Source organism: Ceratotherium simum, chromosome 38 (genome assembly GCF_057802395.1).
Source record: "Ceratotherium simum simum isolate JZ-2026a chromosome 38, ASM5780239v1, whole genome shotgun sequence".
NCBI lineage: Eukaryota > Metazoa > Chordata > Mammalia > Perissodactyla > Rhinocerotidae > Ceratotherium > Ceratotherium simum.
In genome coordinates, this window is record NC_141937.1 from 12476956 (window position 1) to 12504643 (window position 27688).

General features: G+C 40.7%; 1 protein-coding gene across 1 annotated transcript in view; it reads left to right on the forward strand.

Annotated features, from left to right (window-relative positions):
- Window positions 1-27688, forward strand: part of NOX3 (NADPH oxidase 3) — a 57107-nt gene that overhangs the window by 29002 nt on the left and 417 nt on the right. Inside the window, exons 10-12 of the mRNA XM_004440705.2 lie at window positions 2044-2206; window positions 13412-13558; window positions 17686-17810. Of these exons, the coding sequence (XP_004440762.1) occupies window positions 2044-2206; window positions 13412-13558; window positions 17686-17810 (435 nt within the window). The remainder of the gene's footprint in view (window positions 1-2043; window positions 2207-13411; window positions 13559-17685; window positions 17811-27688) is intronic.

A 27688-nucleotide genomic window follows, 5' to 3' on the forward strand; every position in this document is an offset into this window, starting at 1 on the left:
TGACAAGACCTGGGGTGTGTTTCTCAGGAAGGCAAGAGGCGTGAGTTGTCAGAAGACAGATTTCAGTGAGACGTGAAAAATAATGGTCTAATACTTAGAACTGCCCCTAAATGGAGCAAGGTGCCCTGCATTCTGACATCAGAAAGCGATCAGCTATCAGGGGGCTGCAGGAGGAAGGATTACTAGATTAGCAGGGAAGTTGGACTAAATATTTTCTCCTGCCACTTCCAGCTTAGATTCTCAATTCTAATTAGGTACAAGTTTGTTTATTACGTATTTCTGTGGATTATATGACACAGAGTTCTTCTTTGGATTTAATTGTTATCTTTTCAAATCAGTGTCAAATAAATCCCAACTACGACTAATTATAAAAACAATTAACAATAAGACATTTTAATCCGTGGACAGTTTCATATTTTTTTCTCTCTCAATTCCCCTTATCTAATTATTTATAAAATAATCAACAGTGGGCTGAGATGCGAACCCTTTCTGGTTAATGATCTTTTAGTTTTATTCTTCCATTTCCATATATCAATATGTAATAAAGCCCTATTAATTAAGATTAGCTTGAGGAGAGTTCATTTGAATTATTAGGATGACTGGCATATGGAATATTTTAGAATAAACTCAATTGAACTTTCATGAGCACAGAGGAAGCCCAAATGGACCAACCTCGGGTGCCTTCGACAGACACCCCTTAGGGAATGGTTGTGAATAACTTAGAAACCTTTTAATTAGCATACTTTTGTTCATATGTAAATGTGTACTTTTGGAATAGTTGAGGTTATTTAATACATTCTGCTGACTGAAATATTTTAAACATACCCTTTACGATTTATTCAACAAATTGTTATTGAACAACTGCAGGTCGGAGAGCATGCAAGGTCCAGGGATGCAGTGGTGAGCAAAGACAGACATGGCCCCTCCTTCTGTAGAACTTGTAGTCTAGTGATCAAGACAAACTCAAATCAAATCATGCACACACACACCCCAAAAACTGTAAAATTACAACTGTGATGAGGACTACAGAGGAGGGCTACATGGTGCTATCAGTTATATAAGAGGGGATCTAACCTAGTGTAAGTGGTCCAAGCAGTCTTCCCCAGGGAAATGATGATTGGGATAAGACCTAATGAAAGGGTAATTATTAACCAAGTAAGAGGAGCGGGGAGAAATTGGGGCAGAGTTTCCAAGTGATTACTTGGATGATCATGTGCAAAGGCCCCATGGCAGAAGGGGATACTGTGTATTTTAGGAAATGAAAGAAAAGCCAGTGTGGAGAACTGGTCATGAGAAATGGAGCAGAATCCAGGGGCCAATCCATTTAGGATCATGTTAAAGACAATTGTACACATTCAATGAATATGCTTTATCCTTTTAAAGAAAAACTTGCTAAGCAAAGACGAAGAGTGCTGCCACTGGCCTAATTATTGCAGATTTTGAGTCCACATAATCTAAAATAATGAGTTTTAGAAACTCTACATAACTGACAAATTATTTCAAAATTATATTTATTCCAAATAAATGGCTTCTATTAGAACTAAAATTATATAAACATGCTAAGATGTGAGATTGAATGAATAAAACCAGGGGAGAAGTATATTAGCAAAAGGACAGATAAGCTTCTAAACCATCTTGATGCTTCTGCTCTTTTCCTCTGATGGCAACGGGAAAAAAAAAAGAAAGAAAGAAAAAGAAAAGGTTTCTTCTACCAGTCTTCCTGACGCTTGGAGCCAAAACAAGCTTCTGAGAACTGTAGGAAGAGCGTGCCACAAGGAAGAGGGGTGAGCTCGAGCCAGAGAAGTCAGGCTTTGTCCTTCCAAGAATGGCACCCGGGCTGGACTGCCTGGTCGTCCCCCATGATGCAAGCTTCCATATCCTCATGCTAAATCCAAGTTCTCCAGATAGGGCATTCTCCAGCGCAGAACCAACCTCCCTGCACACACTTGCAAACACACCCTGTAAAAAGCACTGGTTTTGGGTGGTTTTGTTTTCAAGAGCAGAGTGTTCTGAACGTCGTACGCCTGCCCTCTGTGATTGCAGGCTGGCAGTGGACGGGCCATTCGGAGCTGCGCTGACGGACGTGTTTCACTACCCTGTGAGCGTGTGCATCGCTGCGGGAATAGGGGTCACCCCCTTCGCCGCTCTTCTGAAATCCCTATGGTACAAGTGTTGTGAGTCACACACCCAGCTGAAGCTGAGCAAGGTATGGAAAAAATCATTAGTTGATCCTTCCATGGCTTAAAAGGTTCCAAGTCTTTATATCTATCATCTGCTGATTCTTGGGGAGGATTTTAATTAACTATGAGGGATAAACTCAAGGATCTTTAACTATACTTATGTTCTCAAAAATCTCCATTCAGTATTACATTTATGAGAAGGGTTATGTCTAATCTTGTTAAAGATGACAAGACATAAATTTTATTGCTTCATTGCCATTACAGGACATGTAATTGCTCATGTCAGTAAAATATGAACGGGCAGCAAGAGGCTATGTGACTGGGCTGCAGTTAGTAATATTAACAGGGAGCCTTTTCCTTAGTCTCTTTAGCGTGATACTATGGTTGCAAGTGCACAATTCAATATCTTCCTCTCATAGACTCAGGGTCTTAATGAGAGGGTCTTAAGAAAATGCCACAACTAGGGTTCATTGGCCTGCCGACTTGTGTTGTCATCCAGTTGTGAATCTCCGACTTGTCATTTCTTGTACATTCTCTAACTAGATGCCTCCATGGTTCCCTCCCTTCCTGTGTCCTATCCAGAGACTCCATACCATACTTTATCCCTCTTAGGACCAGTAGCAGACACTAGGGAAGTGGGAGAAAGGGAGCTGTGCCAACACCAAGCGGTGTCAACTCAGGAAGACCCAGGATGTCAGGCGAGCCTGGTCCTGGTCCTGGTTCTGCCCCTTCTCCTCTGGCTGACACTAGCCTCCGGTTTCCTCCCCCACCAAAGGAAGATGCTTGACTAGATCAACATGTCCCAGTGTGTGTTCTACGGAACGTTAGTCACTAAAGAGAATTCTGTGGCCAAATGAACTTAATGAAGTTCTGCTACAAATCCCACTGTAGAAGATTCACATTATCTATTAGTCTATGAAATAAGTCCTGCAGAAAAGAACCTCATTCCATCTTGCTTCACACACCCTTCCGAGGCTTATTTAGCCAGAACCTTTCTTCTCCTAACATTTATTAAGGAACAGCCTTCTGTGAAGCACTGGGGGCTGTGCCAGACTGGATGATCCCTACAGTTGGGGCTTTCCTAACTAAGAAATAAGGGTAAAATTAGCTCATTTCACACTCAAAACTCATTTCATGAGTGTCCAAGTGACAGGTGCTTGGCATACATTTTCTCATCTAATTTTTATAATCTTCCCAACAACCTTAAAAAGTAGATAATATCATGCCTGTTTTCCAGACGAAGAATCTGAAGCTTAGAGAGACTAAAGTGACTTTCCTGAAAATACACAGGTAATGAAAGGCAGAATCAGGATTCAAACTCAGGTCCATCTGGCTCTTTCTATGACATAACCAACACATGGTAAACATGACTCCCGTCTTGGTATTGTAGGAAGACTGCAATTCCTGGCCAGACGATACCTCAGCCTAATTCCTCTCTTACTGGAAACATCCTGAGTGCTTCGTCTCTCTGAGCTGGGTTTCCTGATCCCCACAACAGAGAAATAAGAGTCCATATCTAACAGGGAGTTTTAATACCAAATAAGACAAATAAATAATGTGGAAATATTACTGTGTAAATATGCATAAAATTATATAAAGCTTTGTTATATCTGCCAGAGACATAAATAGATTACTATTACTGGCCTAGATTTGTCGAGCATTGACTACTTAGAAGGCAGGGTTATGCATTTTACTCATAACTACCCCACGTCAACTTTTTAAGGTACTTAACCATTTTTATTCCCATTTTAGAGATGAGAAAACTAAAGTTGGATCACAAAACTAATAAGAGTGATAGAGTCATACTACAGAATTGTCATAATACCTTTTTCAGATGAGTAATATCCTCAATTTACCGATAAGGAACCTGAAGCATGGAGAGCCCATAAATATTAAAGGAAGTTTGAATCCAGTTCCTTGCTGTGCTGCAGTCCGTCGTTTTTCCTCTATACCACAATAAGTTTAACAAAGTGTCTTAGTCTGTTTGGGCTGCTGTAACAAAATAGCACAGACTGGGGGCTTATAAACAACAGAAATTTATTTTCCACAGTTCTGGAGGCTCGAACAACACACCAACAGACGTGGTGTATGATGAAAGCCCACTTCCTGGTTTATAGATGGCCATCTAGCTATAACCTCCTATGGCGAATGGACAAGGGAGCTCTCTGGGGTCTCTTTTATGAGGGCACGTTACGGCCAAATCACCTCCCAAACACCCACCTCCAGATACCATCACATTGGGGATTAGGTTTCAACATATGAGTTTTGGGGGGTCACAAACATTCAGTCTATGGTGCAACACAAGCAAAATGGCCACTGTTTTATATATTTGGACCCCACAGCAATGCTTTGTTATGGTTTAGATGATTTCTCAGCCCTCCTGGGCTCTTTATTTCCTCTTGGTGTCTACCAAGTACAACTCATTTATAGAGGTGGCTCATTGCTTCATAGCTTCCATTACACTAAAGGTCATAGGATATTTCACATGGAGATGGTGATGGATTGTGTCTCACTTTCATTCACTTATTCACTCGGTGAATATTTATTCAGCACCTACCACGTGCCAGGCCCTCTTATACTGACATGAAAACCTATTACTCTCCTCATACCTCATCTTTCTCTCAACCCCTATTACCCATGTGCTGTCCTTTTATATCATGTTCACAAAATGTCTTATTTCCCCCAACAGACTCTGAGCTCCTTGAGTGAGGTTTCTCTGGATATCTTCATAATGAGATATGTATATATATATATACACACACACACACATGCTCTATACATTTTTAACAAATCAATGACCAAATGGCTTCTGCATAATTATTTGTAAAACTCTATGTTACTAAGATTCATTCATTTTTTTATTTAACCAAAAAGACTATTTGTTCAGTAATTTTATAATTAAAATAATACTTTCAACTATTTTATTATAAACAGAGAGGAAAAATTCTCATAAGAACTTACAACATCTTAAAGTCCATATAGGAACCCACAAAATCTTGATATCATTTTATTGTTATTCCTGAGTTCTGTTTACAGGGTTTCTTAAGGCTGTTTCAGTGGGAGGGTTAAGCAGTTACCACACAACTATAAAACAGGGACATTGATCTCTATTCCAAAAAACAGAAACCATAGAATTGGAAATAAAAAACAATGTTTTTATAACTTATAAAAATTGGGGGTAATATTGGGACAATAGTCAGCTGAAAATAAAGGTAGGAATAATGGTATATGAAAGAAAGGAAGCTAAAAGCATAGAATCACAAAATATCTTGAGGGGTCTTAACCTCCTAGCTTTGCATATGCAAATAAGAGTCTACGTCTGTACTTAGAGCGGGAAGTGATTGGTCCAAAGCCATCGAGTCAGGATGGGAGTGTATGTTTCTGATTTTCACGTCAAAGCTCTTTTACGAAAGAAATGATATTTCATGCCGTTGAAAGTTTAGGCTGAAAAATCACACTGAAGATCCACTTCCTTGGAGTCTGCACGCATGAGATAAAGTTTAAGAAGTTTCTCTATTTTAAAGCAACTTTGTGTTTGTTTGAGTACAGCTATCATTAGGCTTATGTAACTAATATTTGTCAGGGCCGCCCACATGCTTTGGAGATATAAATACTACTCCTTCCACTAAACTGTCAGAATCTCTATAATTTTTTAAGAGCTGCAGAGCTAAGCAGTGCATATTTATCTAACAGCGTCTTCACAATTATAGATCTAGGCTATATCTTTCAGAATGTTCTCTTCTGTAACAAGGAAAGGCAAAGAAACAGCATAGGATTTCAGAGCTAGAATTTTAAGCCTAAATGGTTAATTGCAAGTAGGTCAGATTTTTTTCCTCCCTGTGTAAAACACCGGTTGGCATAAAGGCATACATTTTCACACACAAGCCTCACATTGCAAATCTACAATAAACAATTTGCACCAAAGTTTCTCAGTTGTCACCATTGCAAACTCTATCTCTTTATCCTTCTCCTCTGCCTCATTATTCTAGAACACTTCTACATAAAATGCAGGAGAATAGCCAGAGGGACGCTTGCCGCTTGGGATCATGTGTAACACTTTCTATTTGAAGCTGGCATTTTAAAATTTCTTTCTATCTTTTATTTTTAAAGATAGTGGGGAGGAGGGGCCGGCCTGGTGGCATAGTGGTTAAGTTCCTGCCCTCCACTTTCGTGGCCTGGGGTTTGTGGATTCCGATCCTGGGCACAGACCTACACACCACTCGTCAAGCCATGCTGTGGCAGCGTCCCACATACAGAGTAGAGGAGGATGGGCACAGATGTTAGCTCAGGGCCAACCTTCCTCACCAAAAAAAAAAAAAAAAAGATAGTGGGAAGGAGAGGGATAGGAAGAGAGAGAAGTGGTTAGGAGGAGACTTCCCAACAAGGCAAAATAACAATAAATATGATAATGGGTTGCTGTGAAGAAAACAAAAAAAGATGTAATATATGAAAGGGGTATTTTCAACACAGGAGTAAGAGTCAAACTTTACTTAGTTGACCACAGATAATCACATAGTGCTCCTCTGGGATGAGGGAAGGGGCTGTGAGTGGCTGAGAAGTCTCTGTGATCCAATATGGAGGAAGCCTAGTGCTGAGGGATAAAGATGCCCCATGGTAATGAAAGTCCTCCCAACTCCTGCCTAATGGGTATGATTAATTCCACATCACACTCAATTTGTGAAAAGAGCTCTTGAAAAAAATTAGGACAGTTTGCTTGTACAAACTGTCAAAATGATGAATGAAATAGGTGTGTACGAATTGGGAGGGAGAGGGATGATGGCTGACATAAATATATTGGCTTACACATTTAGTCTCCCTAATATCACAGCCGTGTAGACAGAGCTAAGAGAATTGCCAACTGGAAGATTTGGTTCATTTTCTTAACTGCGTATGTAATCTTCAGACTATAATAAAACAGATGATAGAAAAACTGAGATAATCTAATTTCTTCATAAATTGTCTTCCTTTATCAGGTCAATAATATATAACCGTGATAATGGGTATTTATAGTGTGTCCCATGCAAAATGGCCTTTGGGTTCTTAACCTAATATAATAAACAGATAATTCAAATAAAAAGACAGCATGGGCCAGTGGGAACAAGGCGAAAAGGCCAAGAAAGGCAAAAATCCATACTCTACTTAAATACATTAACAAAACAAAGGAGGGCCTGCTCTTTTTTCTAATGAATGAAAAATGCTTTTAATTTAATCTGTTTAGTTTGAGGAATTATTTACTTTCACTTTCTCTCACACTGGAGCTCTGGGTGCTCCTGGAATTGATCATCTATACTTACCACTGAGAGTCTTGTAATCAATTGAACTGGGGAGCACGAGGCCATCTTTGTCTCCCCAGAAAACGCATGTGCTTCTCATCTTTCACTAGGCAGCCTCAAAAGACTTCAGGCCTCACTGGGCCTCACCATTGCCTGTGGGGAGGTGACTAGTATTAATATTTTTAGTATCTTGGTTTATCAATATTTTTAATATCTTGGCTTATTAACCACACCAGCCATACATGACGACAATGTCCTTGTAAAAGATTCAAATAAAATACCCAAACAGTCAAAAATCTCCCTTCATTCACCTCCCACCCCAAACTAACCACCACCACCACTTTGCTCTCCAGGGGGCTCACCATTAAACAGCTGAGTGCATCTTATTCTATTCTTTTTCCATGCATTTGTATACACATACTCACCTATACACACATGCAGGGCGTTGTTTTATTTTTACACAAATAGGGATGTGGGATGTGAGGAGAGAATGAGAAAGAGAGAGAGAGAGAGAGAGATGTGCAATTTTTTTGTTTTTGTTTTCTGTTATGACTTGGAGCACCTTCAAGTGTCAATACCTACTGATAGACTTCATTTTATTTAGTGCCTTCAGTACATTCTGTAGTATGGATATCTCACAATTTATTTAATCATTCTACTACAGTCATGCACCACATAATGACATTTCAGTCAACATATACCACGGTGGTCCCATAATTTAGTAGCATATAGCCTAGGTATGTTGTAGGCTATGCCACCTAGGTTTGTGTAAGTACACTGTATGATGTTCACACAATGATGAAATCATCTAATGACACATTTCTCAGAATGTATCCCCGTCATTAAGCAACACATGTCTATATTAATGAACATCTCGATTTTCCAACAAGTATTATTAACTATAGTTAGAACAAACTGAGGCACAATAAGTTCAGTCCTTGGTCTCGGGGCAAAGCATCAGGATAGCCATGAAATAGTTAACATTAAGGATAATGGCTTTAAGAAAAAGTTTTAAGGACTAAAAAATTATTGACAAGGGCTGGTCTCAGTCTTACAATGGGTAACTGGAGAAACAATTTTATCTCTTTGAAACCAGACATGGAAGCCATATTAGGGAAGCTTCTAAATAAGAAGAAATAGTTGCTTCAAAATTTGTTTGCTGTTGGGGCAGGCCAGGTGGCACAGGCGGTTAAGTGCACGCACTCCGCTGCGGTGGCCCGGGGTTCACCAGTTCAGATCCCAGGCACGCACCGACGCACTGCTTATCGATCCATGCTGTGGTGGCGTCCCATATAAAGTGGAGGAACATGGGCACAGATGTTAGCCCAAGGCCAGTCTTCCTCAGCAAAAAGAGGAGGATTGGCAGATGTTAGATCAGGGCCGATCTTCCTCAAAAAAAAAAAATTTGTTTGCTGTTGTTCATCCAGGATGACCTTGGCAACAACAACAACAAAGTAAAAACCAGGACATAATAGCAACCATTTATTGAGGCAGTGTTACATTTTCTAAAAATCAATGACAGTCTTTATCTTTTCAGAGAGAAAAGTTCTCTTTTTGGAAAATCGTCATGATTCCCTCCATGGAAAGTCTCCATCGCCCTGCTTGTTTGGAGCTTCTGTCAGTTCTGTTATTATTTTGTACAGTGTGGATGTCTTAGTCAGCTCAGTCTGCTGTAACAAAAACACCATAGACTGAGTGGCTTAAACAACAAATATTTATTTCTCACAGTCCTGGAGGCTGAAAATGTGAGACCAGGGTGCCAGCAGGGTCAGGTTCTGGTGAGGATGCTCTTCCTGGCTTGCAGATGGCTACCATCTCATTGCATCCTCATATGACAGAGAGAGGGAGCTGTGGTCTTTTCCTCTTCTTATAAGGGCACTAATCCCATTGTGGGGCCCCACCCTCATGGCCTCATCTAAATCTAACCACCTCCCAACAGCCCCATCTCCAAATACCATCACATTGGGAGTTAAGGTTTCAACATATGAATTTGGGGGCATGCAAACATTCAGTCCATAACAGTGGGGAACATAGGGTGCTGCCCAGGAAGAGGCAAGGTCATGGTGCAAATCCCCTGGCCTTCTCTTAGGGGGAGGCATCAGTTGAGGTCAAGGTCAGCCTTGGCACCCTATAAAACACCTCCATGTGGATTTAGCATACACAGAGCCTACGGTGCATTTTCACTAGTGAAATGGTTACTTTTTCAGAACTAAGTCTTTATAATCAATGCTGAGGTTTCAAGACTGTTACTAGAGACAAAGTTTAGTTTCACCTCCTCTCAATGACCACCATCTCTATAAATCAGGAGTGACCAGTGGGGACACAGACCCCAAGTAAAGCAAACGGCTCCCTTTGCTCCCTAATATAAACATGTGGTATTCATTCTGTAAGCTCCTCCAAATGACAGCGAGGATAGTACCAATAGCAGTTAACGTCTCAGACTACTTAATGCGTCTGTTAAATCTTGAATTAAATGCTTCCGTTGAATAATCTCATGGGTCATTGTTCCACGTTTTTTTGCCAGTTTACATGTGTGGTAATCTAGGCTCAGTTACATAACCTGCCCCCAGTTACACAACTCATAGATGGTGAAGCCAGGGGTCTAGGACTGTTGTAGGAGTCAAGGGCTCACAATGTTTAATTATCATACCACACTGCCTCCTAAACCTGCGCCCTCAGGTACAGTTTCCTTCTTTGGAGGGATTCTGGGCCATAGATAAATAAATAATTTTTGTCCCCATGCTATTCCCGGAAAATTGATTTTGGGCCTAAAGAAATACAGCTTGTATTTTTGGATGTGTCCTCTGCCTGTGTTCACAGATGCCTATGCAGGCTCTGGGAGAGGAAGTAAAATAGCTAAGTAGCTTTTCTTTTTTTCAATTCATTTTCTGGAATTGTTTACCAAAAAATAGCACAGGTCCATTTCCCACTGGCCCCAGAAGGCCTTGACCTGGTCAACAGGCACTACTATGGAATTCTTAAAGAGAAGTGCAGGCTGCAGGGAACACAGGGATGAGATGGAGTTCACAGAGAACACAGCACCGCAAGTGTCGCTCGGACCCAGGACCCTCCGAGACTGGACGCGGCTGAGTTTGGTCCGGTCGTTAGTGCCCGGGAATGATGTGACAGCAAAGGCCTGTGACAGGGCACATGCACACACAACTCCCTAACCCCATGACACAGTCCCGGCTTGGTCTCCTAAAACATCTGGGGAATCTATTATGTCTACAAAAAGTACGGGAGGAGTCCTATAAAAGAAATAACTTCATTACCACGAAAGTTCAGAACTTTCATCGTTTTACTGAGGCTGACTTTCTGTTTAACAAAACCTTTTAAAATAACTTTAAATATTTTTGGCCTCTGATATCAGCTACAGAATTCTGAAAGCCATCGTTTCTACAGGTAACTGATTTTAGGGTTGTTTTATTTTTGGAGACGAAGGAGAGGTGGGTGCGGGGAGCACAGATCACAGAGGGGTAGCCTATTGTCTGGGATGTTTCTTCTACCATTGACCAGGTCCTTCCCACCGGACGAAATGCAGAGGTGGAACTCTCTGTCCCCTCACAGTGAGTGTCCCTCTCCATTTGAAAGATGAAAGAGAGTCAAAGTAAATACCCTTTTCCTCTGTTCAAAGTCTCTTTTCTTCTTTTTCTGCCTGAAGCACTTCTCCTGAGCCTATTCAGTGCCCGCCCAGTGCCTCTTGCACCAAAGCTGCCCGGTGTCGCCTCTAAGTCAATTACAGAGGGAAAAACACACAAAGCCATTGCACGGAAACAAAAAGTATAAAAGGCTTGGCGAGCCCTAAGAACGCTGACACACAGCTATGCCACAAGAAAGTAAGGACAGAAATGATTTCTCTTTGAAAGGATAAGCATCAGTGAGTAAAGAAAGCTAAGATGTGGGCATTTTTCCAGTAAGGATGATTGGAATGGGATTTGAAATAGACAAGTTTTTTAAAAAGCAGCTGTTTTGGTTTATTATCCCTATATGAATATTTTAAGCGTGTTCCTTGAAGAGTGGGAAATAATAGAAAATAAATCAATGATGTTTGTTCTATACCAAATGCCACCATTAATGTTCTTAGGTAAAACAACCTACAGAGAACAGGAAAGAGGGAGAGGTGAGAAGGGCATTAAATTCAGTCAGTAGGTTTTCTATTTCCACCGGGAGCAAAGTACACTAAAGGGAAGGCTAAGGTGTTCAAAGAATAATTTAGATTAGGCACTACACAAAGTGAAAGCAGATAGCAGTATTCATCACCAACACGGGATATAAAATCAGCCTCCTGGCCTCCACTTTTCCTCTCTTCGCCCCCTACACTCCCTTGTCTATTCTCAACACAGCTGCCTGAGTGCCCCTTCCCATCATCTTTCCTGAGATCACGTCATCCCCCTGCTCGTCACCCTGTGTCTCAGACCACATCTTTGCTCAAATGTCCCTTTCCCCTGACCATTTGATTTAATATTTTAATATGATAAATTCCTGCACTAACTCAGAGAGATAGATGTTTAGCCAAGATGTTTAGTCTTGAATTCTGTGATTTTTTTTCCCTCATGAATTTGATCTGTTAATTAAATCTCATCTATTACTTTCATTAAATGATTGTGAGCTGGCTGGTGGAGGAGGCAGGAAGGAGAATGCTGGCTTTGTTGTTATTGGTACCGTGGAGTCAATTCCGACTTCTAGTGACCCAGGGACCCTGTGGACAGCAGAGCAGAATCCTGCTCGGTCTTTCTACACCATCCTCTCCCCCTCCAGCGCTGTATCAGACAATGCTCTGCTGCCATTCATAGGGTTTTCATGGCCAATTTTTTCCGATGTGGGTGGCCAGGTCCTTCTTCCTAGTCTGTCTCAGTCTGGAAGCTCTGCTGAAACCTGTCCACCATGGGTGACCCTGCTGGTATTTGAAACCTTGGTGGCATAGCTTTCAGCATCACAGCAACACGCAGCCACCACCATATGACAACCAATAGATGGGTAGTGTGGTTCCCTGACCAGGATACCAACCCTGGTGGCAGAGGTAAGAACACTGAATCTTAACCACTAGACCACCAGGACTGGCTGAACACTGGCTATTGGAGGAGATACTTCCTGATGAAGATCAATACCCGCCCCCTGATAGATCTGGCTAAGCAGTAGAGATGTCTCTTTGCGGGGAGGGGGTGCAGGAAACAGTAATGGGCAGCAGGAGGTAGGACTGTGAGAAGAATCAGGAGAATTAATAAATCTGTCTCCTGTGGTTTCTTCCGGATACAGTTATCTGAAACTCAAAGCACAAAAACTAAGCCTTTATTTTAGTGAACCCAAATCACTTCTTGTCACCGGCCATTTGCAAAACACAGAGAGTTAAAAAAAAAAGTTCCTAGCCATAATTTCATTTTAGCGATTGACACACAACCACAGTCACCACCCACCAGCTTTCTTGGACACTGATACGTCTGGCTGAGGGAAATCTTCTGGCCTGTGTGGCTTGATTCTGCAATTACCATAATCTCTACACTCCTGAGGTCATGCTGGTGAAGTGAGTTGGTGCACAAGCCTTTGGGGGTCTCTGGAGAAGAGAGTTCAAACCCCGAGCTTAGGTCATAAGTAAAGATGAAGCGGGTGGGTCTAAGGGTTTATCCCCCTTCGGGAGCAGTGAAAGGCACAGCTAGTCATGATTATTAACCTCAGTTCAGAAGAAGCACAGCCAGGAAGGCGGTGAATTGATCCTCATCCAGAGAAACTGGCAACAACCCACAGGCTCCTTACTCTCTGAATTCACTCTGGGCTTTTTCAAACACAATGTGAATTTTTTTCAAAAGAAATCACAGTGTGAGTGTTTGTTCACTGGCAGAGAGAAGCATGTTATTTTGCAGAAGTGCCCATTTGGGCTCAAATAATTTAATGGAGATAAAGTAGACTGTGATTATCAGCACATTAAGGACAGATCTGTTCTCCTGCCTTCTCTTTTGACAGGTGTATTTCTACTGGATTTGCCGGGATCCGACAGCTTTTGAGTGGTTTGCTGATCTTTTACTCTCGCTGGAAACGTGGATGAGTGAGAGAGGGAAAACTCACTTTCTAAGTTATCATATATTTCTTACTGGCTGGGATGAAAATCAGGTATTGATAAGACTCCGAAAATGAGCAATATTATCTACCTCATGTAATAATAGAGCAAAGAGAAAAGGAACAATTTCAATAATGAGCTCTATGCATAGTTATCTGGTAGCACGAAAGAATTATTTTTATGTTCTTAAAAAGTAAAGGAGAATATAATAAAACCAGATTAGAAAAAGCTATTCAAATTGCAGCAATAAAAGAACCTAAAGTTGACTTGAAGAATAGAAAAGAAGATTGGAAAAGAGTTTGGTTCACAGAAGACAGTTCCAAGTTTGGAAACCCAAGAAAAATGATGTCACCAAAAGTTGCATTTGTCATTTTAGTGACATGAAACGAATATTATTGATTGGCTCTATTGTCTTGTTGAGCTCTTCATTGATTCTAATTCTATGCTTTGAGCTGTTCAGAGGTAAACAGAAAAAATTCCCATGTATTTATACTCAACATTTTGTACTATAAAGTACATGAGCTCCTATAGAAAACAATTATTATGAATACAAGATTTATCTAGAGATGTCTTTTTCTTAAGGCATTCTTAGAAATTGTGTGCACATATGTTTATTCACCTAAGATCAAAATGATCTTCTGTTGTGGCAGATGTTCTGTAATGTATTGTATTAATGAAACATTAAGGCTGAGTTTACCAAAAATAATGTATATCAAAATATTACACCATGATAGTATTTCAATGTTGATAATAATGAATGATAACTATTACATTTTATATCTTTTTTAACTCTTCAAATATGGAAGCTAACAGTGAAGTGATTACTAGCTTATGAAATTTATGTTCTAATCAGCACTTCTGTAGCGACTACAATTGATATTTACTTTAAGGAAAGTGTGTTTGAGCCAAGATTTGCATTAATCACTAAATTTACAAGTGAACACACCCCTGCGAGGTCCTGGGTTCTCTCTCTCTCTCTCATACACACACACATAGACAGACAAATACATTGGCCCTACATAACTTCACTGTAATTTGACTCTGTGCTTCTGCAAATGAATAAGACTTTGCTTGAAATTCAGTAGTTAAATGAATTTTTAGGGTCTTATTTGCAGTTGGCCTCAAATATTTATTCCTCTGGGATAAATTGAAATACAGGTTTCTTGGGAATTAGTCTTGAAACATCTTAATGAATTAAATAGCGTTAATTATATTTTCCAAACAAACATTTTCTGTATTCAAATGGGATTTTTGACTAATGATCCATATGGTGAAGCACAGACACAGCCTTTGTCTTTTCCTGTCTGGTCCCATGCTTGCTCTTCTGCTTCTAAAGTGAATTGATCCTGAGTGTCCACTAGGCATTCCCAGTCATCTGGGAGTTGCAAGATGGAGGCTCTGCTTGATTTTTTGACAACACAACTCTGCCCCATCCCATCTCTGCCACTTCCAAAAGTATTTAAAATATACCTTTTTTCTGAATACAAGTAAATTGAAATAGACATGTTATTAGATGTTTGCCATGACATGTTGGAAATTCTTTAGATGCTCAAATTTCGGAAAAAAAAATAATTGGTACATTCTGTCAGTAAGGAATCAAAGGCTGTTTTAGAAACAACCAATTGTTAAACTGAATTCAGCAACCTTAAAGTGGCAGAATGACAAGAACAGAAGGGACAGATGGAAAAGGTATTATGAAGGGCAAATCAACGGGGTTTGGAGATTAATTGAACATTAGGCTAAGAAATATGGAACAAATATAATTCTAAATGTTTGAACATCAGAGATTGATAGTTCAGCGGTACCACAAATATAAGCTGGAAAGGCCCTTTTTTCTATTAAATAATGCCCAAACTTCTTAGCAAGTACTTTAAGGCCCTTCCTGACCTGAAGCATAACACTTGTTCTATCCCATTCCCATCATTTTTATCTGGCACTGGAGCCACTGAACAATGTGTGTTTTCCGATCATGCTGTGCAATTTCATGCTTCCATGTCTTTGCTGATACTGTTCCCTCTCCCAGACATGTCACCTAATGCCCTCTGTCCCTCTCCACTGCCTACTGTATTGAATCATTCCTTAAAGCCCAGTCCCCTATGGCCATCCCCAGTTCTCTTAGTCAAAATCACTTGGAGCTTCACCAGAGTGATTTGTTTATTTCTCCAGAGCACTTTCTTTCTGTCTCTAGTAGAGAAGGATCATGGTCTGACTCATATCATAGCAGTCATACACGTGGGCTGCCCCTCCCTCAGTGACCAATTCCTCACAAAGCAGAGACTTCTCTTTCTTCTCTGTACCATTCCAGTCACAGTACACTGCCTGCCTATAGAAATCACTCAACCATTGTATGTGGAAGTAAACTGAAGTTACAAATTATTTGGGAAGATTCATTTTTAGCTGTGATGATCAATTTGAAGTAACAGAAGAAACTCTACACAAAGGTATGTGTGGGGAGTTCGAGAGGCAGGACTCCACTCAGGTAGGAAGATGAGGGCTCAGGAGAGAAAGTTCGGATTCATCTTGGTGGATGATGCTACCTGGGCTATGAAAATGGAAGTTCTTTGGGTAATAGTGGTCCAAGAGAGGTGCAGAGAGCTGAAACTAGAGACTGGGAAGGCAGCTACATTTTGAGATAGGAGAATATAAGAAAACAAAATTGAATGTTTCTTCCTTGAATCAAATAAGATCCAGAGAGAAGGAGAACTAGGATCTTATAATGCAAACAGAATCAAGAAGAAGCAATCAATGTTCAGGCATGTGGTGGAGAAGCCAAGGAGAATAAGGCCTGAGTTATCTTTAGATTTGGCACTCAGTCAACAGCGAGCTGACCATCTCTGCCTTCTTCTGCCCACAGCTGAAACCAGCTTCCCATGTGGCACCAGTCAATCCTACTGTTAAGCAAGAGGGCTGTGGGGATGTAGCACTGCCAGTCCAATCTGGAGGCTAATACAACTCTGACCTTGAGTTCTAGTTCTGACCACAGAGCTTCTGCCAGTTTCCAAGGCTCAGTCCTCAACTATCACCTCAGTTCTTATTCCTGAACTCTTGTCTCCTACCTCATGCTTCCCTGTCTTGATAAACCTGCCTAAGAAGAAGGTCCTACCCTTCTCTCGCCATTTTTCCCTCTCCTTGCCTGGAGCCCTACTCCCAAACTTGATCCCAATAGTAGCCCTGCTCCCTGGGGTCAGACTTGCCTGAAGGCAACTTCCTGCAGGCTGGATGTCTGCGATTCTGCCATGGTCTGCCATCATCTACTGGCCTGTTAGGGCAGTTCCATTATTTTCTGCTCCATCTGCCTATCCCTGGCTGTTTTCCTAGACTGATGAGAAGGCCAGCCAGGGAAGTCAGGCATGCAGCAGGGACCTGGGGTAAGAGCTGGCCTAGCGGGGTTGATACTCAAACTGGTCAGGAGCACGGAGAGTCAGAGGATGTGAGCAAAAGGAGCACATGAGCTCAAGAGCTGTGAACGGGTCTAAGGGGCGAGCAGAGGGGACACAAATCTCAGGAGACATAAGAGGCAAGGTAGCTACCAGAATTCAGCCACTTAAAAAATCGTCACAGGCATTGCTATGCCCCAGGTTCTTATTTATTGAACACTGGTGACCTGATGCCTGGGTGCATTTGAGTAATTTGATGCCAAATGGTTGGGCACAGAGCTCCAACCATGCCCCTTGCTATGCTTTGGCCGCCATGTCCAGAGGACGCCAGAATCAGCATCCTCCCAGCACTTGAACCTGAACAGTACATTTTATACCATTGTACCCCAGTTGGCAGAACTGATCGTGAATGGGGACAGAGGTGGAGATTAATTTTTGAAAAGTTTGGCAGAAAAGGGGATGCAGCTTAGTGCTTGCTTTCCCTAAACCATATTTACTGTATTACTCTCATCCTTTTAAAGAAAAATCTTCTTCCCAGGCTCATGTCATTGCCCATCTCCTAGGTGTAAGGCACTTTGTTTCACTAGTGTCCAAGGAGGAATACAAAGATAAATGAGATATGATGCCTGTCCTAAAATGCAAAATCGGTGATATCTGATAATAATGATAAGCATTTCCAGTCTCATAAAATTTTTTTGAGTATTAAATCTACGAACAAGCGTGATTACTTCATCCTTTATTTAGAAGCAGGTTCTCTTTGTTTTTTTTCTAAATGTCTTCTGATACCACAATTTTTATTTTAGGCTTTTCACATAGCTTTACACTGGGATGAAAATGCTGACGTGATTACGGGGTTAAAGCAGAAAACCTTCTATGGAAGACCCAACTGGAACAACGAATTCCGGCAGATAGCCTACAATCACCCCAGGTAAGGCATGCTCTTTTCTCTCTGCCTGCTGGGAGTCTCCCTGGAGAAATTCAAGTGGCTGCCAAAATGGAAAGCTCTTGGGCACAGGCTGGTTGCTGGTTGATCTGCAGTAGTGGGCAGCTTGTTCAAAGATAAGACATCGACCTCAGAAAATGTGGTCATGGGATGTTTCAGGAACCACACACCTATGCTTGACTGGCTTATGACACCTGACAAAGAGCAATTAGGTTGAACTTTTCCACACTTAAACTCAATTAAAGATGGTATTTCTTAAACTACCTATGTCTTCAAGAAATCTTTTGTGAACACATTGATCTCTAATTACCCAACTGGAGAATTCACTTATGTCCGGCTGTAGATGGTATCTAGCATGTCTAGCAAAGTAGACAAAAAATGTTGTAAGACCAAGCAGGGATTTAGGGTGGTGGTTAAAGATCCAGGATCTGCAGCCCGAGTGCCTGGGTGTAAAGCCTGGCTCTGCCACTACCGCTGGTTTACCTCCGACAAGCTGTTTATTCAGCCCCTGACTTTGTCCTCCTCTCCGTTAACTTCAGATAACAATAGTGCTTACCTCCTAGGCTTCTGGGAGGATTAAATGCATGACTACACATAAAGTGCCTAAAACAACGCTTTGACTTCAGTAAACATTAGCTGCTATCATTACTATTATATCATATATTATTATTATAATCATTATATAATACACTTCACTGTAGAGAAGGAAGAGCATTTGCTCTGGGACCATAAATCAGGAGTGAAGCTTGTGCTTTCTGATCCTAGAAGTTACTGGCTACGTGCCCTTAGACGAGGTATCTTATTTGAGCTTTTGGTCCCATTGTAAAACATAGATGATACCATGCTGTCACGGTGTCCTTTCCATAGCTAACAAAACACATAGTATGTTGAAGAGCCTGGTAAAGTGCAAAGCACTAGTGTAAGCATTTATCACTGTTATTATATGTTCCCTAAATCAGTCTTTGTTTTGAACCCCCATCATCTACAGCTCTTAAGTCAGCATGTCCAAATATCATCTTCATTTAAAGAACAGTTTCCATAGTTGAGGAAAAGCCTGAAGGAAGCAAAGGAGTGTGCCATGTGGACAATTGGGGAAGAGCAGAAGGGCAGCATGTGCCAAGGCCCTGAGGCAGGAGACACTGTTCCTGGCATGATCCAAGAGGTCAGTGAGGTTGGAACAGAGGGGGTGAAAAGGAGAGTGGCAGGAGAAGGCATTTAGGAGAGGTAACTGGGGGACAGCTACAGGTCATTATAAGACCTTGGATTTTATTCTGAGATAAGAAGCCACTTAAAGTTTTGAGCAGAAGAGTGACATGATCCATCTTATATTTAATGGGATCACTCTGGCTGCTGTGAGAGAATAGGCAGTGAGGGGTGTAGGGCAGGAGTGGAGAGGCCAGTAGGAGGTAAGTGATGGTGGTGGTTTGGATTAGGAGCAGTGGAGGTGGTAAGAAGCAGTTGGATTCTGGGTACTTTTTGAAAGTACAGCTCACATGACTTGCTGATGGATTGGATGGGGGACCTGGCCCAAGCTAGAGTGGAGTTACCACTCACTAATATGTGAAAGACTGTAAGAGGAGCAGGCTGGCAGGCACGGGATGGCAGGTGTTCAGTTTTTTGACATGTTGAGCTTCAGAACATCCAAGTGGAGATGTCCAGTAGGCAGATGAATTTGAGTCAGGAGTTCAGGGGAGAAGTTCAGGCTGGAGATATACATGTGGGAGGAGTCAGCATATAAACTGTGTTTGGAGCCATGCAACTGGATGAGATGGACAAAAAAGCAAATACAGATTGACAAGAGATCCAAGAACCACAGTATTGGGAGGATAGGATCTCTATTGGCAGGTCATAGATTTTAGTATATTACTCATAGTTATGTTATTAATCATGCCATTTAGGTCTTCCATACCCTAACATTTTTTCTGTCCATTTTATCAGTGTTGAACCATTAAGAGTAAATTAAAATCTATGAGGGTGTTTCTGACTAATTCCCTATTTCCTGTGATTTCCTTGCCGTCTGCCCTCTCTCCCCTCAGCTCTGGCATTGCTGCTTTGCGTTCTTCCTGCAGTGAAGTTACTGCTTCATTACACTTTTTGTAGGTCCCTAGTACTTTTTCTGTATCATGGAATACTTTTCTGGTGAATATTATTCATCTTTTGGTCAGTTCGGCTGCTCTATTTTACATTTTTCTTACTCTCTCTGTGCCAGACTAGTTCACTCTCTTATTTATTAATTGTCACTGAATTTGTTAGATGTCTCTGGACCAGCTATTTGAAGGAGGTTTGGTGAGGAGGGAGGTGTGGAAGGAGTGACCAGGTAGCTGTCCAGGGTTCATAACCTGTCCAATTCCAGTGGCCTAGAGTGAGTTCATTTTGACTTAAACTGCCCTGTGCTCTCTGAGACCTCAGCCAACCCTCCCTACACCCTATACTCTGGCAGCCTGCCCGAGAAACCCTGGGCCCAAAACAAGAGTGTTCACTGTGGAGGCTCTGGACTCCTGGCCACACCATGCCCACATCAGTCCAGGGAAGACACGATTGGAAAGAGCGCTGGTGGGACTTACTCCTGACCTTGAATCATCCTGAGAGTGAAAGATTTCCAACAAGAAAGGCCAAGAAAAGCTTAACCTTTGGCTTCAGGGTTAAGGAAGGGTGTGAGTAGACCAGCTGCACAATCACTTTTGCCCCCGGGAGCTCAGCCTCCCTGCCCTATGAGAGTTGGCCAAGCCCCGTGGCAAGTGGCCTTGGGACTCTCCAGGCACCACTCCTGAAACCCACTGGCTCCATTTTACCTCTTCCCTTGACCCTTGCTGTCCCTGGGCCTACAACCCAGTTCTGGAGGTCCATCTTCTCCAAATGTGGTGTTTGGAACCCATCCTGGCCTCTGGAGCCTCAGAATTTGGTTCCTCTGTGCTCTCTACTCAACTCCCAGTCCTGGCTGCTAGACCCCCAGCCTGCTCTGAGCCCTGAAAGTCACCACCCTTCATCTCACACCCATCGGGTACTCGTCCAGAGGCAGAGACTGGATCATTTTACCTATAGTTTCCTTTAAAAGATTATTGGTAAAAAACTAACAAAATGTTACAAGCTCGTATGTTACAGCCACAACCAGATTTTTTTGATGCTATTTAGTCCTTTTGGGAAAAAAATCTATTCATGCAATAAATGTTTTACACTCAGTTTTCAATTATCTTGGAATGAATGTTCCCACTTTACAGGCTTTTGACACAGACACATGTATCTCGGTTTTAAGTTCTTATACATAGGACCACTCTTTATTATGATTTTTCCCTTATCTACGTCTCGTATTTTGTTTGTTTATTTTTATTACACCTGAAGTTCGCAGCCCAGTGGGGAAGGCCTTTCAAACCAAATCATTTAATTATCTCCCTTCCCTCAGAAAGATGTGAGCCAGGAACACAATATCAAGAGATGGAGAGGGGAACTGAGTTTGCACAAACTCTGCCCAAAAAATTATGTTGTGTAGTGTTGAGAAGTGAGTCGCATCCAATTTTGCAGGGAGCAAGGCATAAAGAACAGTTTGAAGCTGGGAAAACTATACAGCTGTCTCTTATCTTGTTGCCCTTGTGAGGAATGTGTTCATCCCTTTTCAGAAGCCGTAATCAAAGTTCAGTACATAAATGTACTTAAAGCCCAATTGAATTTTTCAGCACAGTAGTTGTGTAAAGTCTCTCTTCCTGAAGGATGACTATATCTCTTCCAGAATAAAAGAGTCCCCCCCACCCAAGGTTTGGATGTCACTGAATCAAGCCTCTACAGCATACCTCCTAGCCCAAAATTTTAAAAATAGTGTATTTGCAATAGCCTTAGACTCTAGGATACTACAACTTATTATTATAGCTTCAACTATCAATGTAATTAATATTAGACACTTGTAATCAGAGATCAATTATTATTTTATCCCTGGAATGCCAGGTCCCTGGGAAAAGACAAGTCACCAGTGAAAAGCTTAGCACCAGCCTTCCGAAAGACTTTTAAAATGACCTCCTTAAAATAATTTTGTTTTCTGCTGTGTAAAAGAAGATTTATGTTTAATGAAGCTTTTAATGAAGAAATCTCAGAAAGAGAATGCCAATAAAATCTAATTTTTAAACAAGAAAATCTAATATCGAGAAGTATTTCAATATCCTGGCCTTTGTCCAGATATAAATGAAACACACAATCCAATTACGGTTCTGCACAAAGGACAAAGTTACATTAATTTTCCTCAAGATGGTTATTAAAGAGATAAACAGTAAGTTTTCCCCTGATCACGTCAAGGAGATGTTTGTTCCCAAGCCTACTTGGCTACTCTTACAAGACAGGTCTGTCCTGTCATTAGTTCATATCTTTTGGCAGAGATGGGTCACAAAGAATTGGTGGATTTGTTAGTGGCCTCAGAAAAGTTTCTTTGTTCTTGAGGGCCTTTGAAGTAGGCTCTCAACCATTTCTATTCATCAGCAAGAAGCCAAGGATTCTTAGAGCTTACTCTTTTAAAAACATTTACCTGTTCGCTCAAAGCTGGAGTTTGTTCTTGTTCTAAGAAGGAGTTAAATCAAAAGAATAAAGGGAAGAGAGGCAAAAATATTTTTTTATAGAACATGAAAAACAGCACCAAAAATAACGCTTGAAGGGAAACAGATCAAAGAGAATAGTGCAAGCTATAAAGGAACCAGAAAATTGCAAAAATAACAGTAATAGAGAAACAAATTGATGGGCATCAAAATGAATACGAATAAGGAAAGGGGAAGAAAAAATTAAAGAGAGAGATCAAAGACTGAAAGTAGAAAATGGGACAGTGTATTCTATTGTTTAATTTGCAATTAATTTTCTTAATTATATCAGCTGTATTACAAAAATACAAATATGGTTTTAAAAGATTAACAAATAGTAAGTGGATGTATAAAAAGTCTTTGATATGCCCAAAATCACATGCAGGTGACAATTGCTGTGCATTGCTTAAGTTAGACAAACACAGAAAAATACTCTAAACACAAAAATAATGAAAGTCATTCTCCCATTTAAAATAGAGTAGGTTAATTAAATATATGTATTGATATCCCTGTCTTATTAATCTTTAGAAATGTGTTATCTTATACAAAAATGGAAGCTGTATTTAATTTTTTGTAAACATTCTCAATATGTTCCCAAGCTGAAGACAAATATTCAGAAAATCAGGGAATCTTTTCCAAAAAGGTAGACAGAATGAAAATAAATATATCTTTGTCACATGCAGCTAACTTTTTTGATAAACACATATTGTGCGTATACTCAACCTTCTGGATTTGTGGATCAGTTGTTTTTAATTAACTGACTAAAATGATTTTTCATAGGACTTCAATCTTTGATCTTACACTTGACATTATATTTATAGTTTGCCACTTTTGACTTACCTACTAATAACTTCACCATGCCTCGTAGGCGTAAAACTTTATGTAATTAATTACCATAAAAACTTTGAAGATTTGGCCATTTTTTTCATAACTTCGGGAGAAGTGTTTCTTTTAACTTCAAGGAAAAAATAAAGAATAAAAGAGTGCTACCATTTGTTAGAACAGTTCAACCCAACCCAATGAGGAAGAAAGATGCCGACTTACCGTATGATCGGGAGTTTCTGATCCATGTTGCATGAATGTATTTTAGACCACCCATTGTTTTCAGAAATGTAAAAATACCTTTATACTAAAAAGAGTAAATGTGTCCATCTGGAACCACATTTGCTTGTGTGCACACCCTCCACTTCTCATTTGTACGTGCATATGTGCAAAATGTTTTTAAATGATATTTTTAAGAAATTAGCATTCTGATTATAGCATACAAGGTCCTCGATCTGACAGGATATCCTAAACATTCATTATATGACTAAACTGATCAGAACACTCAAAGAAATACACTTAAATGGAAATCCCACACATGATGAATTATAGCTCCATGAGAAAAATAAAGCCACCATAAACTTATGACTGGGATATTGTTAGCATATTTAGATTATACCTTTCCACCAGAGGACATCCCACTCTCCAGTTATAGTCAAGTGAAGATTCAATGAAAATTACTGGCATTACTCCATTTGTGGTAGGTGGGATTAAGGAGGGGGGTGAGCACAAGGTGGATTTATCATTACTCTGCAAAGTTTCTTTGGTGATATTATCTATCAAATCGTTAAATATGGCAAAAATATTAGGATATTACTGTATGAAGGTCTATATACGTTAGTGTTTTATCAGAAAGGGAGAGGGGGACAGGATTGGCAGAAAAATGGCTCTACCATTCCCAAAGATCCAACACTATAAGTCAACTATCTTCATTTCTCTTCCCTATTTGACCACATGGCATCCTCAAGGGCAGCAATTGTATCTATGCTGCTCAGAGCTGAGCATAGTGGCCAGCATCAGCAAGTGAAGGGCCAGTGAGAAGGATGAGGAAGCTGGGACAAGTGTCCTACATCTTGCCAAAGAAGATGGAGTTGGTGGGAAGAGGGCAGAAGAAGTGTCACAGCAGTGAGCAATTGCTGTCACAGGGACATCTGTAGCTCCTAATGAACAACTGAGTAATTAGGATGCAGAGAAAAGTAACAGAGCAGGCTGCTACAAATCAATGGGGACATGGTTTACAAAAAACTGGCCAACACAATTATCATGTGCGGTTATGAAAAAGAAGGTGTTGCACAAAATATAATTATGCAATGAATCACTTGGAGGCATTTCTAATGAAAAACATTCACTAGGATAGATTAACCAGAAGTTGTGTCCGTTGTCTGATACTGAGTTTGTAGCTCTCGTTGTCTTCTTTCTAAGCCTCCATAAATCCACGGGAAGCTTCTGTTGATCGATTTTATTTGCAGAATTCACTCAGAGTATAAAGTAATTTGATTTTTTTTAAATGGGGTTTAGGGTCTGCCCCTACAGGGTTATAACTTACCAAGCATAAAGCCAACACATAAAAACAAACATACAGTTTAAGGAGAGAAAGGCTCAAGGTAGCAGAACCTGGGAATCCAGTAAGATGGTGGGATTACTCCCAGGCGCACCCACTCTCCCATATATCTGCTGGACGGAAATCTCCTGGTGGGTGACATTTGGATGCCTTTCATGTATGGCATTGCTGAAATGTTTTGAAAATGCATCAACACCACCAAGAAGAGCACAGAGTTATTTAGCAAATAAAAGGGGGACGGGAGGATTTTCTTTATTGTTTATCAGAGCTAAAAATAATGCCGTTAATGTTAACCATCTTTGCAGCTGGTGTAAAATGTGTCCTTTTCTCTTCAAAGTCAGCAGCTCAGACTGATCAATGCCACTAATGTCGTCGCTGATCCGGCTCCTCCTGTGTGTGCAAGGTCTGCAGCTTGCAGGCTGTAAACTGAAGAATAATGCCTTGTGTTTTTATCCTTCTTTTGCAGAGAATCTTTTTTTTTTTATTCTAAGCCATCATAGGTAATTAAATTTTATAGAAGAATTTTTTTCTTTACCAGCCCCATTAGGGTTCTGTTGCATTTGTCCATTGCCTCATAAAAGGAAAAAAAAAAATGCTGCCGTATCAGTGCCTTAATCACTTGGTGTGGATTCTTGGCTCCGTGATTCACAGTATGAATTCTTGATGAGAAATCTTGAAATCACAAATGCTGATGAGAGTAAGCAAAGCAAGCCAAAGAATGCCATGTGTGGGGACAGCAACACACAGAGAACTAGTGAAGGACTCGCTTTTCGTCTTAGAGAAACTTAGATAATGAATGGCCTTTGTGAAACTCTTTGGTGATTGCATAACCATGACAGTTACATGAATACAGAAAAGTGTGCCCTTAGCTGTGCAATGCAATAGCCACAACTTCAAAAGAGGCAGGGTAGCGGTGAACTGCTGGGGACACCAGTGGTATGCCTGACAGCAAGCAATCAGAATCCTTTGAACTGGAGTCTTAAAGGCAGAGCATCAAAGAGCATCCTCGGGTTCTGCAAACGGTCACTGTGGCTGCAAGCAAAAGGGCAATCTTAGCCTGTTGGGAATGGGCCAGTGGGCAACCTCTTTGGTGACATCTACGCTGATAGAAAAATATTACCATCCATAACAGCATCTTTGAACCTAGATGCAAGAGTATCTTTGGGCATCAGATACAAAGCCAAGCTGTGACTCCTCACCGGGAAGGGCTTTGCCTGACCCATCAATCATTCAAAATATTTCAGCCCAGAACTCAAAAAAACCTAGTGCTAGTCTGCTGATCTAGGAAGTCTGTAATCACCACTGGGTTAACAGCTAACATCACATCTTCTGTTCAGCTTCATGGAGCAAGTAGACATGTGGGTCATAACATAAGCTACTTGTTACTGAGAGCTCGCCATATACCAAGCACGGGGTGGAAGGCTGTTCTTGCAATGTCTTGTCTAACCATCTCAGAGGTTCCAGGAGCTAGGTACTATAATTCTCCCCATTTTATAGACAAGGAAACAGGGGCTTTGAGAAGATAATTACATGCCCAAAGTTGCCCAGCAACAAAGTGGTAAAACCAACAGCACTCTTAACCATTGCTTTATTGTCCGTAAACACCTTAAAATTGCTTTATTAAGTCATAAACTCATTTTTCATTGGGAAATATTTTCTGAAAAAGTACTTTCTCAAATTTAGCCATGGGAATTATGTCTTTAAAAATAGTACTTATACACTTTAAACATATTGTCATTTACAAACGAATCCACTTGATAAGTTCCTTTGAAGCTAGAGTTTGAAATATAATTGAATCATCAATTTCTACCATGGATATTATGGTCCTGGAACACATAATTAAATGTGGATACGATACATGGCAGAGAACCATGTTAATATATCAGCTAAGAAGAGCTAGGCCATAAAGGTATTTCCCTACAAAAACCAGGTATGAAGTAGAGGTGGTGTCGTGGGCTGGTCCTGGGGTCCAAGGAATTTCTCAAAGACAGTGTTTCTCAAAGTGTGGCTCCCAGGACCAAGTGCTTCCATATCACCTGGGGGCCTTGCTAAAAACTCGTTTAATGCTTGGATTCAAGCCTGGGAATCTATGCTTTAACAATCTGCCTAGATAGTTTTATGCCCAGCAAAGTAACAAAACTTTTGATCTAGACTCAAGTAACTAATTAAGCTTGTGCCAGAGATTGGAAAATTGCTACAAGGAATGGTATAATGCAAGACAAGGGAAAACATGGTCTCTATAAGTCCCTATGGAGACTGACCCATCCCAACCTCGAGACAACCTGAATCCTTGCACTGATGCATTGTTTATATATATATATACAATTTTAAATAAAAGCAGAGCTGGCAGTTGCAGTCACAAAGGATTTGAGCAGCCCTGGAACAGTCACTTTATGCAAAAATACCTCCTCAACACAGTTTTCTGAAATGTCATGATTAGAGATGACAACTGTTGGGTGACTACATTTTTAGCAATGTCTTTTTCCTTTCCAATTCTTTTTGGCCTTCTTTGAACACTAAAGTAATTCCAACAGGAGAAATAAACGGAGTTGCTATTACTTTATAATAAATTATATTATCTGTAAAAAGGAAGGGTTGAGCAGGATATTAGTAATAACTAACACTTTTAAAACCTTTTTGAACGCATTATCTCATTTTGCTTTCAATAAAACATACAATGTAGTCATTAGTATCTTCATTTTACACATGCGGACGTTGAGGTCCAGAGTCTTGCTGGCCTGAAGAACCATTTATTAATTCATTCAGCACACGTGTATTGATTGTCTACTACATGCCAGGCACTATGCTGGGTAGTGGGATTACAGTAAATGATGAGTAAGACAGACCAGGTCCCTGCTCTCAGGGGACTTACATTCTAGTCTCTAATCCAAGAGGATGCTAATCAAAGTCACCTGACCCAAAATCCA